The sequence below is a fragment of the Macadamia integrifolia genome, unplaced genomic scaffold (assembly GCF_013358625.1).
Source record: "Macadamia integrifolia cultivar HAES 741 unplaced genomic scaffold, SCU_Mint_v3 scaffold1563, whole genome shotgun sequence".
Lineage (NCBI taxonomy): Eukaryota > Viridiplantae > Streptophyta > Magnoliopsida > Proteales > Proteaceae > Macadamia > Macadamia integrifolia.
The window spans coordinates 24,885-40,512 of record NW_024868260.1 but is presented as its reverse complement, the minus strand read 5'-3'; the positions used below and the strand labels follow the sequence as shown (position 1 = coordinate 40,512).

Here is a 15,628-nt window from a genome sequence, read left to right as displayed (position 1 = left end):
TCTTAGAGCTTGTGCCACAGACATGATGTTTTGGGTATTTTAAGGAGCCACCCCTCAAGTCTTGAGAAGCAGCTAAGGAAGTTATTACTATCCCCACTCATAAAATGCGGGCAACATCAGAAAGGTGCATTCACTGGAAAAAGAAGGGATCAACATGTTGTGGATGTTTACCATGAGATAAAGATTTGGTCGGAGCAACCGGAAGCCATTATAATTGAAGACATCAGACTATATTGCCATAAGTTGCAGATACATGCAAGTAATGCATATTCAGGCCAGATTTATTTGAGTTTAGGCCGAGCAAACTAGAGATGTCACAGTCTGGGGCAACATTCATTGATGGGTTACCTCCCTTGTTTTAGCTTCGTTCTCATGGTGAAATTTGTTTTCGTAAAATCCTTCTTTGTCATTTTCCAATGTAAACACTTCTCACTCATTTTTGTAGTAGTGGTCATTTACATTCTCTTATGTGAGCATAGTGTTAGGATTTGCATGACTAATCCTTTATCTAACCAATCAGGTTGATGTTTGTTTAAATTTAATTGCAATATCATTACATCTCATGATTAAAATGTTGACCATTTAAGATTTTTAGGTATTTAACCTCAAATGCATCAGCTCATGAAGATTGGTTTCAATGGTTCTTTACACCATGGCCAAATCTATTTCAAGTCCAGTTATTTATATTGAAGACTGGGCCTGACTGTTATTTACACCAATGTTTGCTTCAGTTCAAGTCCGGTTGTTTAAACCGAAGATTGGTTCAGATGGTTCTTTACACTATTGCCAATTCCATTTCAATTCCAGTTATTTATGCTGCATATTGGGCTTGGCAGTTATTTACACCAATGTTAGCTTCATTTTAAGTCTGGTTATTTACACCAAAGATTGGGTCTGACAGTTATTTACACTAATGTCACCTCCATTAAAGTCCGGTTGTTTAAACCAAAGATTGGTTCAAATGGTTCTTTACACCATTACCAATTCCATTCAAGTCTAGTTATTTACACTGAAGATTAGGCTTGACAGTTATTTACACCAATGTTAGCTTCAGTTCAAGTCCGGTTGTTTAAACCGAAGATTGGTTCTGATGGTTCTTTACACCATTGTCAATTCCATTTCAAGTCCAGTTATTTATACTGCAGATTAGGCCAGACGGTTATTTACACCAATATCAGCTCCATTTCAAGGCCGATTATTTACACCAAAGATTGGGTCTGACGGTTATATACACTAATGTTAGTCTCACCTCATAGTCCGATTATTTAAGCCGAAGATTGGATTTGACGGTTATTTACACCAATATCACCTCCATTTAAGTCTGATTATTTTCGAACTGAAGATCAGGTCTGGCAGTTATTTATACCAATGCCATTTCTATCTTAAGTCTGGCTGTTGAGACTGAAAGTTACGTCTGGTGGTTACTTACACCGAGGTCAAACCTAGTTTCTCTTGTGTTTGACCATTCATTTACACCATTGTCTCATATTTGCGTTTATAGTCTGCTTGTTTCTTTATACCAATGACAGCTGATTGCATCACACTTCTTTTATCATACTTGCATTCATAGTCTACTTGGTTCTTTATACCAATATTGGCTAATTACATTTACATCGTTTTTTCATACTTACATTCGCAATCCGTTTAGTTATTTATACCTAACGGTCGATTGTATTTACACTCTTTTTCATACTCGCATTCAGGGCTTGCTTGGTTCTTTATACCAGTGATGTCCAGTTGCATTTAAATCCGTGTCTCATACATTGATGGTGTGTTCAGTTATTTATACCAAATGGCCTATTGTATTTGCACCATCATCTCATGCTTGCATTCATAGTCTACTTGGTTCTTTATTCCAATGTTGGCTAATTGCATTTACACATTTGTCTCATTTTCACATTCATGGTGTGTTTGGTTATTTATACTTGACAGCCAATTGCATTTGTACTCTTTCATACCTACGTTCATTGTCTTCTTGGTTCTTTACACTAAGAATGGCTTATTGCATGTGCGTCCTTAGTCTAGGTTTTACCTGCATATTGACCGACTACGGTAGGTTTTCTATCACAGTAGCACCCACACACTACTTGATTTTGCATGTGTTATTGATCGACATTTCCTATCTTTGGTCTTATCTCTCGTTTTGCATTTGCATTTGCACCTCCTCCATCTTTGAGCCGGATGTCCGTAGTATATTGCTCCTGGTGACAAAATGGTGCATACTTTTCTTTGCCTTTCAACTGTTACACAGGTCTCGGTCAAAGAGGGGCAATCTGTAGACACCGAATTTTGTCATACCCCAGCAATGATGACAATATGAAGAATTACATGTTAGACATTTTAGACTTGGAGAATTTTCAAACTTAGAGTAGAAAATGACCATTTTTTCCCTATAAACTCTCAAAAGAAAATGTTTTCAAAAATTAGAATTTGATACTGTGGATTATTGTTGTTTGTCCCCTCAAGTCGGACATTACACTTTGATGCGAGAACTATGCGAATCAATGTCCGATTCTCTCTTTCATTATATGATCCAGGTCCCTACTTTATGCATATTTTCATAAAGGTTTTCGGTCGAGACCACAATCGTGTTTCACATCATTGGATAGTGCTCGGACTGAGCTTTCTAACGATATATTACACATCGAATTCTGACTAACAGTTTGAAAGATATGACCCCCTGAAATTTGACTCCAAAGTTCGGTATTAGATTTCATTCTGATCAACCAAGGAGTGCCACATGGTGCCCAAACCCCTTTATCCAAAATCAAGTCTTTTTGGACAATTCTCTCTAGTTTTTTAGTTCCACATTGGAAATAAGAGAGAATTGTCTCAAGTCCCACGGCTATAAGTATAGCCCTTCCTCTCTTCCACAGGGGAGGAGAAAAAATTGAGAAATTTGAGAGAGATGATGGCCCCATCAAGGTTTTGGCTAACTTCTTCCCTTTAAAATCAAATATTCTCCAAGTCTAAAAGTTTAATATATTAATACTTCGTTGAGCCGGGAGATCTAGTCCAGTTCAGTTCGATTTGGGGCTTGAAGCACAAGGGTTATCTCCCTTTGTTTCTTGATTAAAGCCGGCTTTAAGGTATTTTTCTTCTCCTAATTGTAATTTAGAACTAGTTTATCTAATTTAATATATTAGGTTCTAATTTATTAATAATTTTTTCATTTAGATTAATTAGGTTTAATTAGTTTCAATTTGGTTTAATATGGTTTATTAGATATAAATTGGTTTATTGCGACTCAATTAAGTGTATTTAGGTTTAATTGGTTCATTTAGATTAATTAGGTTTAATTAGCTTTAATTTGGTTTAATATGGTTTGTTAAATGTGAATTGGTTGATTCCGGTTCAATTGGGTTTGTTTTGACTTAATTGGGCTCAACATAATTTGATTTGGGTCATTGGGTCCAAGCCATTGGTTTTGCTAATTCGGTTTTTCTCATTATAATGTGTTTTATTTTCTCTTATTATTATATTTTGATTCAATTAATCGGTTTTATTTGTGGCTTAATATACTCACTTAATAAGTAGGTTTGATTTGATTTATTTTTGGTTTTTTGTTCTTTAGACATGAACCCTTAGATTAGGATCTCAAGCCCTAATCTCTTCTCCCATCTCTTCTTCCTTTCTTTATTCTTTTCCTTGTAGCAGAAAATTAGCCGCCTCCCTCATCTTTTTCTTCTTCATTTTTTTCACCTTCCCTTCTCCATAGCTGCCACCTCCCACTTCTTCTTCCAAACCTGAAACCCTTTCCTTCTTTTTCTTCTTCTTCTTCTTCTTCTCTTCTTTTCTCTTATACTATGGCCGAATCCTCTCCACCCTTCTCCTTCTTTTCTTTTTCCTTAACCGAACCTTCCTCCTCTCTTGTAACTTATTCCATCCCTTCCAACAGCCACCATTCATCTACCTCCCATCTTCTTCTTCTTTTCCTTGTTGAACCCCAACTCTAGCTGCCAACTTTTCTTCTCCTCCCTCCTCTTCTTCTCCTTCCCTTCTCCATGGCTGAAACCTGCAACTTCTTCTCCTTCTCTCATTTTTCTTGTTCTCTACTTTTTCCCTGCTACTGCAACTGCTAACCAGTTCCACCAAACCTCCTTTCTCTTCTTCTTCTTCTTCTTTTTCTCTTCTTTTTCCTTCCTGCTACAACTGCTAACTAGTCCCAACGAACTGAAACCTACAACTTCTTTCTCTTCTTCTTCTTCTTCTTTTTATCTTCTTTTTCCTTGCTGCTGCAACTGCTAACCAGTTCCACCGAACCTCCTTTCTCTTCTTCTTCTTCTTCTTTTTCACTTCTTTTTCCCTACTGCTGCAACTGCTAACCAGCAGCCACCGAACCTCCCTTCTCTTTCTTCTTATACTTCTTCTCCTTAACTGAGCCCAGCCACCCCACACAACTCCCTCTCCATCGTTTTTTTTTTTTTTATGGCTCCATGTTCTTCTTTTTTTTTCCTCTCTCTGAATCAAAAACATAACAATCCCTCTGCATTTTTTTGTTTTTCTTCATCATAGTCTTAATTGTTCATTGTGGATTAAATAATTTTGATAAATTAGTCCGTTTTTTGTTTTCTTTTCTCTCTTAATAATATATGGGACGTAGTTTAGGACGTAGACTAGTATGGGCATGGCTGGCCCCTCAAACCGGCCCGTAGCATTAGGACGTATTTGGGGAATGGGTTTGTGTTATAATTTCTTATTTTTTAGGGCTTTTCACCCTCTTTCTTTAAATGCAATAAACAAATCAGATCTTGTTTAAAATAGTGCAATTAGTATACTTGTATTCCAATTCATCCAACTTTCCCTTCTTTTAGCTTGTTAGCTTTCTTTAATCATTCCATTTAGCTTCTTTGATTAGTTTAATTACTTAAGCTCATATATCATTTTTCACTGGTGTTTTTCTTTATCGTAATTAGTTGTTTTAATTATTTAATGGGTTCAATTAATATAACATTTAGACTCTAACATAATATAGGTATAGCATAAAATAATCATTAGACATATTTAATTTAGAAGATAATTAGCATTGCATTTATTTAGTTAAAAGATTCTCTTCTCATTAGCTTAACTAGGGTTTTGAAAAATGTTTAACTCATCTTAGATTAGCTTAAGGTAAACATGATTAGTGCAATTAGGTTTCATAATTAATTTAATTAAACTTTAGGTTTAGTTTAATCCTCCTATACTAGATTAGGTAGATTAGTAAAAATGCATTCATTTAATGTAATTAATCCATTTCATTTTTCATAAATTAATTAGGTCTCATTTAATTTATAAGTCTTTTTACCAATTAGATTAAGTAGGATTGTAATAATTTATTTCACAAATTACCAGGGATTGGGATTAATCATTTTAATTAATTTAATTTGGGATTTCATAAATTCATTAATTATCCATCTAGGTTAGGCTCAATTAATTGAGTTAGTTTAATTTAGGGTTTTTAATTTTTTTAATTAGCGTAATCATTTCATTATTTGCATCATAACCTAGCTAGCATAATTTAGACACTTGGTTCAGGGTTTTCACATGTCATGCTTAGATACCTAGTTTAGGATTTTCAGTGACCTAGATTTAGGACTAGTTAGTAGGGTACAAACAAACTTTGGTCAAACGAAAGGAGACCAGCCTTAGGGTCGGGTAGACTGGGTGCTTAACACCTTCCCAGTCTGTCACTTGACACTTGTCCAGAATCTTAGTGCAAACCAGCCTTATCCATCAGAATCATTAGTCTCTCTCCCTTGATTGGGGGAGACATTTATGGGTCCTAGACCCTTTCTAGGTGGTGACTCCCTTTTACCCATAACGTGTATCCCTCCCTTGGAATTTGATGGTGAAGGGATACTATCTCATCTCATTAGGGTCGACCCTTAGCATGTGTACACGCGCTACAACCATATCGCCATCCCGCAGAGGTCCGTGATGCCTACACTGGTTTTGCTTTCTGATGGGTAGAGATAGGAACATGTGTGAGAGAGAAAAAAAGATTTCTGATTTTGCTTTCTAATAAAGGGGAGAGAAGAGGGAAGATTTTATTTTCTAATAAATAAAATAAGAAACGTATCAAAAATTTAATAAATACATGGGGGGAGAGAGATTCTATTTCCTAATGAAGGAGAGGGAAGCGTTTCTTTACTAATAAATAGGATAAGAGAGATTGAGTGCAAATATTCTGAGCTATTGTTGTAAGAGACAAAAAATTGAAAAATCCTGAGATATTATAGTTGATTTTTTATTCTTCTCTGTGGTATATATAAGGAAGAATTCCATGCAGTAAAAACCTTTAAAGTCGATGAAAGATCATTGAAAGATACCGTTTTTATGCAATAAATCTCTCCATAATTTTGTGCCTATTTTTTTTTATCCCTTTAATATGTAATAATTATAATTAATGACACTCATTTCTCCTCCATGTTTAGAGAGAGTGAGTGAGAGAAAGAGAATTATAGAGAGAAAATACCCCTTTCCTCCACGTTTAGATTTTGTAAGGGACGGAATGAGAGATTTTAGGAGCGGGTTTTTTTTTTATGGTATATCTCTCTCTATATTTATCTTTTTAATATTTTCATAATTATTTATAATTCTCTCTATGGAGAATCTCCCTCCATTGTGCTCCACGTTTTTTTTTCAAAGAGGATGAGAGAGAGAGAGAGATTTAAGGAGGAATATTATATGCCTTTTTTTAATCTTTTTTAGTATTTAATTAATTAATAATTATAATTAATTATTGCTCTCTCCTTTCTCTTACACATTTAGAGAGAGAGAGAGAGAGAAATAGAGAATTATGGAGAGTTTATTATTATTAATTTTTTTTTGGTATATCTCTCTCCATAATTGTTCATTCCATCCCCATTCTCCATAATTCTCTCTATTTCTCTCTCCACTCTCCCCCTTTCTCTTCCACGTTTAGAGAGAGAGAGAGAGAGAGACTAAGAATTATATAGTTTATTATTATTATTTGTTTTATCTTCCATTTTGAGGGGTGAGAGGATGAGTGGGTTTAGGGTTTATAATTATATGCCTTTTTAATGCTTAATAATAATTATAATTATATGCCTTTTTAATACTCCACTCTCCCCCTTTCTCCTCCACGTTTAGAGAGTGAGAGAGTGAGAATTATAGAGTTTATTATTATTATTTGATTTATCTTCCATTTTTAGGGGTGAGAGGATGAGTGGGTTTAGGGTTTATAATTATATGCCTTTTTAATACTTAATAATTATAATTATATGCCTTTTTAATACTCCACTCTCCCCCTTTATCCTCTACGTTTAGAGAGAGAGAGAGAGAGAGAGAGAATTATAGAGAATTTATTATGATATTTGTTTTATATTCCATTTTGAGGGGTTTTCGGTCATTTGGGGATTTTTTCTGATGCTTTTTGGTCATTTGGGAATTTTTTTGGTAGATATAAATGATTTTTTTGTCATTTTGAAAAAGTATACCAAAGACATGGAGTACGTACTTTTATATAGTAGTATAATATATATATATATATATGAACTTATTATCCACATGTATAATAACTAACAAGCGGATAATATCTAACTAACAATATTAACTAACTAATTATTGTTAATTAATAATTAACAAATGAAGACTTTCTTAATAAAGTTGGAAACTTCTCTTTTGAAAATTTGATAGCTTTGAGCATAAAGTAAGTGAGATCAAGTAGGAAAAGTGAGAGAAAGAGTTGGAGATCAATTGTGACTAGAATAGAGGAAGAGAGAGGATTGGAGATGAATTAAGGAGGGAAAAGAGAAGCAAAAAACGTGGCTTTTTTTCCTCTCACCCTTTATTTAAGGAAAAAAAAAGTATTGTGGAGAAGAAATATGAGAAGGGAGAAGAAAAAGGAAAAAAGAAATCAAGGGTTCAAATGATTTTCAAAGTAAGAGTTTTTACATAATTTAATTAGTTTTTATGTTCTACTTGGGGGATAGACCATGATTTAAAAGTATAGAATTTGGATTATGGGTCTGATGAAAGAGAAAATAAGATTTTATTATGTTAACAGTATTTTCTAGGTTAGACAGAATAGTAGTCCGAGATTGTTCATATTATTGAATATAGTAACAGATTATTTTATAATTTGAAATGATTATTAGTAATACATACATGTTTTTATGAGACCTCCTAATTTTCATTAAATTTGGAGTCTATTTGATATACCAAAAAATTCATGTACTCGGATAGATCGCTGTTAGGGAAGTTTTCTGTACTAGAGAATTGGGGCAGTGACAAAAAAATATAGACTTTGAGTTTTTATCTGATTTTTTTACCGTAACAACTTTTATGAGTCTTCTAAATTCTTGAAAAAGTTGAAAGTGATTTGAGTTTAGAAAAATGGATAATGAATTTTTCAAATTTTACCGTAACCTAAGAATGTTTTTTTTTATATTCTTTTCGTATGAGATTTATATATATGAGTTAGGTTTCAGTAGGATCTAATTTCAACTTATTTGAAATGTTAAAGATATTTATTTTTTATTTTTTTATGTCAGAATCCAAGCTAAGTTAAGGGAGAATTTTGATGAAAATAATTTTGACAACAACATCAAGGTGAGTGGAACCTTTATTCTAACTTATTTATTTTTATAGTGTTATCCAAAAGAGAATTTTATAAACACTAGGTCTATTCTAAACCTTGGATTTCGTGGTGTTTTGTCATTAAAAATTTGATTTTTTTGCAATCTAATGTTATGTACATGAGAGAATGAGGAAACAAATTTTGTTCTATGATTTGCATTATATATACATGACAGAATTTTCTAAATGGAGTATTGATTACATAATGTTAGTTACTAATATTATGTGTTAATTTAAAATTATGAATGCATGATAATACATTATATGATTCTTATACCACATGAATTTTTGTCTGTGCATATTTTTTTAAAAATATTAGCTTGCATAAATTTATTGTTTTGATATATAAGATGTGTTGTTTGTTATGGTAATGATGCTTTACATTTTTTTCCTTGATTGAGGGATGTGAGACTTTCTTGATCATTGCTATGTTATTTGTAGTTATTATTTTGAAGATTTTTACAAAAAAATGAAACTAATTTCATGTTCACATAGAGACCAACTAGGGTGGAATGAGAGCATTAATCACACTTAAATTCCAAATTTTTTGTATTTATATATATATATATATATATTTTAGATGACTTTTTTGTTATTTGTCTCACATTATCAACATTGACGTTATAATGTTGAGGTGAAAATTGATTCATTGGATTTTTTCTTAGTAAAACTGTGGACTATTAAATGACACAACTTACCCTCGGTAGGATCTACCAATTGTTACTTGACCTTCGGGATGCCTGACTTGGTCTTTGGGAGGTTGGACACTAGATAGTTTCTACGAGTTTCTGGGTGTTGAGTGGAGAGAATGTGGTACTATGATGTATTGACCGTTCATGGATGATGTTGTGAATTCATTATTTAGTTTCTTTTGAGTCATCATATGTACTTATGTGACGATATAAATGTAACAATGTAAGTATGTGTGGTATGCTTGTTTTCTTTATTTTTCTTGAAAATTATATTATATATGTCTTTTCTGATATTGGTTGGATAATTGCGATTTCAAATCTGTTTAGTGTGGTGGTTCTACTTACTAAGTTTCTTCCCAGAGACTAACCCTCATAACTTACAGATAATATTGGTAAAGACTATTATGGAGAAGACGTGAATGTTGAAGATATTGTTGATCAGGAGGAGTACATTGCTTATGGAGTCGAAGAAGACAATGATTTTTATTTTCAGATGATGTAGACTTTGATTTAAACTTTGAAGACCTTTTTTTTTTTTTTTTTTTTTGCTAAGAAGATGATTTTATCAAAAGAGAATAGCCAAAAACAGAACAAAAAAAAAAAGACACAAAATAATTCCAAAAAGCACAGAAAGAGTCCCCACCTTCGGCATAGCCATCAGCAGGAACTCCTACTGTCAACTAATGGAACCGGTATCGCGGTCTTGAATTCGCATCCAACACCAATTGCTCCATCATAAGAGATTGTAAAGCAGAATTATTTGCAGACATGCCTGACTTTGCTGCATCCTTAACAAGGTAGTCAGCGATGAGATTAGCCTCCCTGAAGTTGTGTGATATCTTCCAAGCTATGGAGCACAAGAACGACCACAAATAGATCCACCTTTGCAAAGCGAACCACGGAGTTTTTCCTTGTTACACCGAGGTCACCACTGAAGCTGAGTCCGATTCTGTCCACAAAAATTTGACTTTCAGGTCTTTAGCACACATCAGGGCCTCCATAAGGCTTTCATACTTAGCTTCAAAAATACCTTTCACACCAAGATTTTTTTGAATGACCAAACGACTCTGCCCATGATCATGTCATGGGAAGTTTTTGAAACCGATTTTCTAATATGGTAAGTGGAGAGAGAAACTCTGCGGTGGAGGAGATTGGGATTCTGGCCGGAGGCCGCCCTCCTGATCGCGCAAAGCAGAGGCTCATTACGGATTTCCTGCAGCGCCACCTAACTCTTGGAACAGGTTGCACGCCTGCACCTGCCGTGCCTATTGTGGGTGATTGCAATACTGGCCTTTCTTCCTTTCCTAAGAAATCCTACTCTAAGGCGGTTGGAGGCGTTCTCCCTGATGTTGCTGACCTACCTGACCCTATTCATGCCGGAAATCTCACTAAAATCGTGATTCCCCAAGATGCCTATGAGGAACGTCTTCTCCGATATCGCTTCGCTATGGTGGCCAGAATTAATTTTCGTTTTATTTCTTTGGATGAAGTTCGGAAGGAAGCTGTGAATTCTTGGAACCTTAAAGAGAAGGTTTTTATCAAACCTATGGGATTAGGCTACACTTTATTCCAATTTGAGGCTGAGAAAGACATGACAAACATCTGGAAACAAAGTCCTATCAAGATCGGACGGCAGTTTATTCGCTTCCAGCGGTGGAAGCCGGATTTTAATATCCATGATAACTCTCCTATTTCTAAGCTTGTCTGGATTCGATTTCCTGGACTCCCCTTCAAATATTGGCACGAGCAGATCCTCCTTTCCATGGCAAAATCCGTGAGGCACCCCCTGGACATTGATAAAAGAACACGAAATGCATCTATAGGGAACTTCGCTCGTGTCCTCGTGGAGATGGATACTTCAGTACAGCGGTTGGAAGAAATCCAGGTTGAACGGCGACAACTTGGAACAGGTGATCTCTTTTGGTTCAAACAAAAAATCATCTATGAAGACGCATTGGGAAAGTGTGGTTTTTGCAAAAAACTTGGTCATACCATCCAAAACTGCAAAGAGAAACGCATCGCCGATACCGCACGCAAAGACAAGGATGATGCTTGTGGTGTTGTTGGGGCTGTTTGGGTGGAGAAGTCGTCTTTGGGGGCGGCTGGTGTGGAGGTTTCCGGCAGGAATGGTCGCGAGTCCTCATTAGGAAAGAATTCAATTTCAAAATCGCCAACCATCTCCCATAATTGTGATCCAGCTTTGTATGGATACTTGGATACGCAAGAGGGGATTTTAGCTATTGAGTTACCTATTTTAGAAGGATTTTCCTCAGCCAATTTGAGGAATAATCCAATTGCAGATCGATTGGAGGAATCATGCAACAGAGATGGTTCGGTTCTCTTACATGGGTCAAACAAACTCAATACGATGAACCAAACCACTGAGACTAACTCAATTCTAGAACAAGGCGTTCTGGTTTCTCAAGGTTGTGCGGCTAATCTAGTTCTGGCTACTGGCTCTTGTCAAGTCTCTGTCCACAGTGATCATGTGATCAATTCCATTACTTCAAGTGCTATGGATAATGGTCACCTCACCCTCCACTATCCGGAAGTTGGCGCCATTGATGCTGCTGCCCTCCAGAAGGAACAATACCATGGCATGGAAACAGTTACAAGAAAAAAAGGGAAACAATTGTTCACTGCAGAGCAGACTAGAAAGTCTGACCGTATTGCCTCTTCCAAATGTTTATGATGCGTGCCCTCTTCTGGAATATCAGAGGGATGAAGAAGGCTGCTGGTTGTGCAGCCCTCAGCAATATTCTCCTAGACAAGCACCCTGATGTGGTTTGTCTAGTTGAACCAATGGTGGAGGTAGCTGCTTTCCCTTCCCTATTTTTTAATAAACTGGGATATGATGCATGCTTTATTCATAATATTCACACTGATAAAAACCCAAACCTATGGGTCATTTGGAAGAGGTCTCTCACCAAACCAACTATTATTTCCATGTCTGACCAGTTTATTTCACTATGTATAAATTGGAGAAACAATTCTATTTACCTAACTTTTGTACATGCGAGTTGTTTCCGAGCTTCTAGAAGAGAGCTATGGATGGCTCTTGCAGCGACTCCAATTGGCTCCTCTCCTTGGCTAGTGACAGGTGACTTCAATGCCTCCCTTTTTTCGCACGAAAAAAAGGGTCCGGGCACCTTTAATCTTGGGTTTGCGTCTGACTTCAATGCGGCTGTGGATGCTTGCAACCTGATTTCAGTTCCTTCTCACGGGCATAAGTTTACTTGGACGAATAACAGGAAGCGTGGGAATATCTTGGCTGTTCTGGACAGGTCTTTCTGTAATGAAGAGTGGATAAACCACTTTTATGACTGTACCCAGGAGGTGATGCAGCGTTTTTCTTCTGACCATTCCCCCCTGTGCATTACCTCGGATTCAATGCTGAAACCTGCAAATTGCCCCTTTCGCATCCAACGATTTTGGATGGACCATAAGGAATTTATGGATGTGGTCAATAAATCTTGGAGTGAACCTGTGGATGGCTATCCTATTTTTTCTCTTGCTCTTAAGCTGAAACGCCTCAAGCCTATCCTCAGGAGCTGGGCAAGATCAGTGTTCCCAAACCTAGATGCGGAATTAAAAGCCGCAAAAGATGACCTTCAGCAAATCCAATCTCAGATAGATTCCTATGGTATTGATGACCATCTTTTTAATTTGGAAGCTGATGCTAAATCTAGATACTTGAAAGCTCTCCTTGACCATGAAAAGCTATGGGCAGAAAAAGCAAGAAATAGATGGCTCTCTCACGGAGACCGAAACTCTAGATTTTTCCACTTATCTACGAAAATCAGAAGGGTGAAGAACTCGATTCGCTCGCTTCAAAAAACTGATGGTACAACTACATCAAGTATGGATGATTTGGCTGTTCATGTTGAGGAGTACTATGAGGCTATCCATAAAGCCAGCCCCACCCTTGAGCATGGATCGCTATTGGACTGCATTCCCCATATCCTTGACGAGCTTGATGTTAGAGGATTGGAAGCTATCCCAAATGATCAAGAGATCAAGAATGCAATATGGGACCTGGACCCTGATAGTTCTCCAGGCCCAGACGGTTTCTCTGGTGCGTTCTTCAGACATTGTTGGGAGCTAATTGGTTTTGATGTTTGCCGTGCTGTGAAGAATTTTTTCAGCTCTGGAACCCTTCCTAAAGGTATCAATAATAGCTTCTTGGTTCTCATCCCGAAAATGGAAGGTGCGACTTCTCTGGACAAGTTTAGGCCGATTTGCATGCAAAATTTTTTCTGTAAAATTTTGTCCAAGGTTATGGCCACAAGACTCTCTTCTCTCCTCCCTAAGCTCATTTCAGAAGAGCAAGGCGCCTTTCAGAAGGGCAAGGTTATTCTTCGTACATCCAGAATTTCAGTGTTGCTCAATGGAGGTCCGGTTGGATTCTTTGGTGTTGAGCGAGGCCTGCGTCAGGGTGACCCCATCTCCCCTCTTTTATTTATCCTTGCCGAGGAGGTCCTGTGTAGGGGAATCCGCCTTATGCTTCAAGACAAGAAACTACAAGCCATCAAGGGTCCTCGTGGTGTCCAAATGCCAGGTTTTCTCCTCTTTGCAGACGATATTTTCTTCTTTTTAAATGGCTCCATCAAATATGTCAGACATTTTCATGACTTCCTTACAAAGTATCAGTAGTTTTTCGGTCAACAAATCAATCTCAACAAGAGTAAGCTTTTCCTGGGGAAGATCTCTCTAGATAGGAAGCAACTCATCTCTGATACCCTTGGAATCTCCATCTGCAAGTTCCCTACAAAATATCTGGGAGTGGAAATTTTCAAGGGTAGAGTCACTCGTGAACCTCTCCTCCCGGTGATTGATAAAATTAAAGGAAGGATGGCTGGTTAGAAAGGAAAGCTCCTCTCCATGGCTGGTAGGGTGGATCTGGTTCGATCTATTATTTCTGGTATGCCGTCCCACAACTTCTCTGTATACTGGTGGCCTAACTCCTTACTGAACATCATGGAGAGATGGATGCGGAATTTCATTTGGAGTGGCGATCCTGAAACAGCCAAAGGAGTTACAGTTAGTTGGGACTCAATCTGCAAGCCTAAACAAGAAGGAGGGCTGAGAATTAGGCGTATGAGGGATGTCAATAAAGCTCTTCTCTGTAAGCAGGTATGGAATATAAGACACTCTTCATCAGCCCTGTCCAGCATTATTAATGCTCGATTTTGAAGAAAAATGGGGAGCTTAAGAAAGGGTATAAATCTTCCACCATTTGGCCAGGCCTTTGGAGAGTGTGGTCTCTTGTCTCTAGCAAAGAGTGATGGGTGGTAGGTAATGGGGTTTCTATAAACTGCTGGAAAGACAGATGGGTTGACTCTGAATCTTTTCAACAAAAAGCAGGTTTGAGAGATGATTTGTTTGCATCTTCCTCCATGACAGTTGCGGACTTTATTGACAATAATGAGTGGAACTTCCCCACGGTTTCATCTTCTCTTCTTCAAGATTTTTTTTTAGCTGCTTCAACTATCAATATCCCTAGAGGTAACATAAAAGATAAATGTATTTGGACCCTCTCTACCTCTGGTCAATTCAGTACTTTCTCCGCCTGGAATGATATTCGCCGTCTAAATCCCAAGGTTCCTTGGCATGAGCTAGTCTGGATGAAAGGCCTCTCTCCTCGTCAGTCAACTTTTGGCTGGCGTCTGTGTCACCAGAAGCTTCCTACTGATGATATCATTAGGAAAAAAGGGATCTCTTTAGCCTCCAAATGCATCATGTGCGGTTTTCACTCTGTGACTCTGCCCCATCTCTTCTTAAATTGTAGTGTTTCTCGGATCCTTTGGGAAAATTTCTTGAGCTGTTTTGGTTTGCTTTGGAAGGATCAATCCTCCATTGTTGATTTGATATCCTGGTGGAATCAAAAGCGAAAAATTTTGTCGGTAAAGGACCCTTGGGCGGCTGGTTTGATTATAGTGACCGACACCATTTGGCAAGAAAGGAATCATCGATGGCATGGTGGTAAGAGTAGGGATACCTCTCTGCTATTCATGAAAATTTTGAGAACGCTTAAGGAGTCTAATCTCAACTTAAAAGGGGTCATTCGGACTACTGCTGATCTTCTTTGCAGCAGGAAACTAGGGTTGCATGCAGTTCCAGGCGACCCTCCCTCCATTCTTGAAGTCATTTGGTGCAAGCCTCCACTCGCCTGGTCAAAGATAAACATTGATGGTAGTATCATGGGGAACCTTGGTCGAGCAGGAGGTGGGGTTGTCATTCGTGACTCCAATGGGAAAGTTATATTCTCCTTCAAGCATTTCTTTGGCATCAGTACGAACTACTATGCAGAATTCATGAGTTTTCTTCATGGTATCCGCCATGCAATGGGTTAA

At 37.1% G+C, this 15,628-nt stretch overlaps 1 protein-coding gene across 1 annotated transcript; it reads left to right on the top strand.

The window, feature by feature from the left end:
• Window positions 1–14,198: 14,198 nt before the first annotated feature.
• LOC122064220 lies at window positions 14,199–15,628 on the top strand. Its single transcript, XM_042627939.1, has 2 exons — window positions 14,199–14,400; window positions 14,640–15,628. Exons 1-2 carry the CDS (start codon window positions 14,199–14,201, stop codon window positions 15,626–15,628), a joined length of 1,191 nt encoding a protein of 396 aa, XP_042483873.1.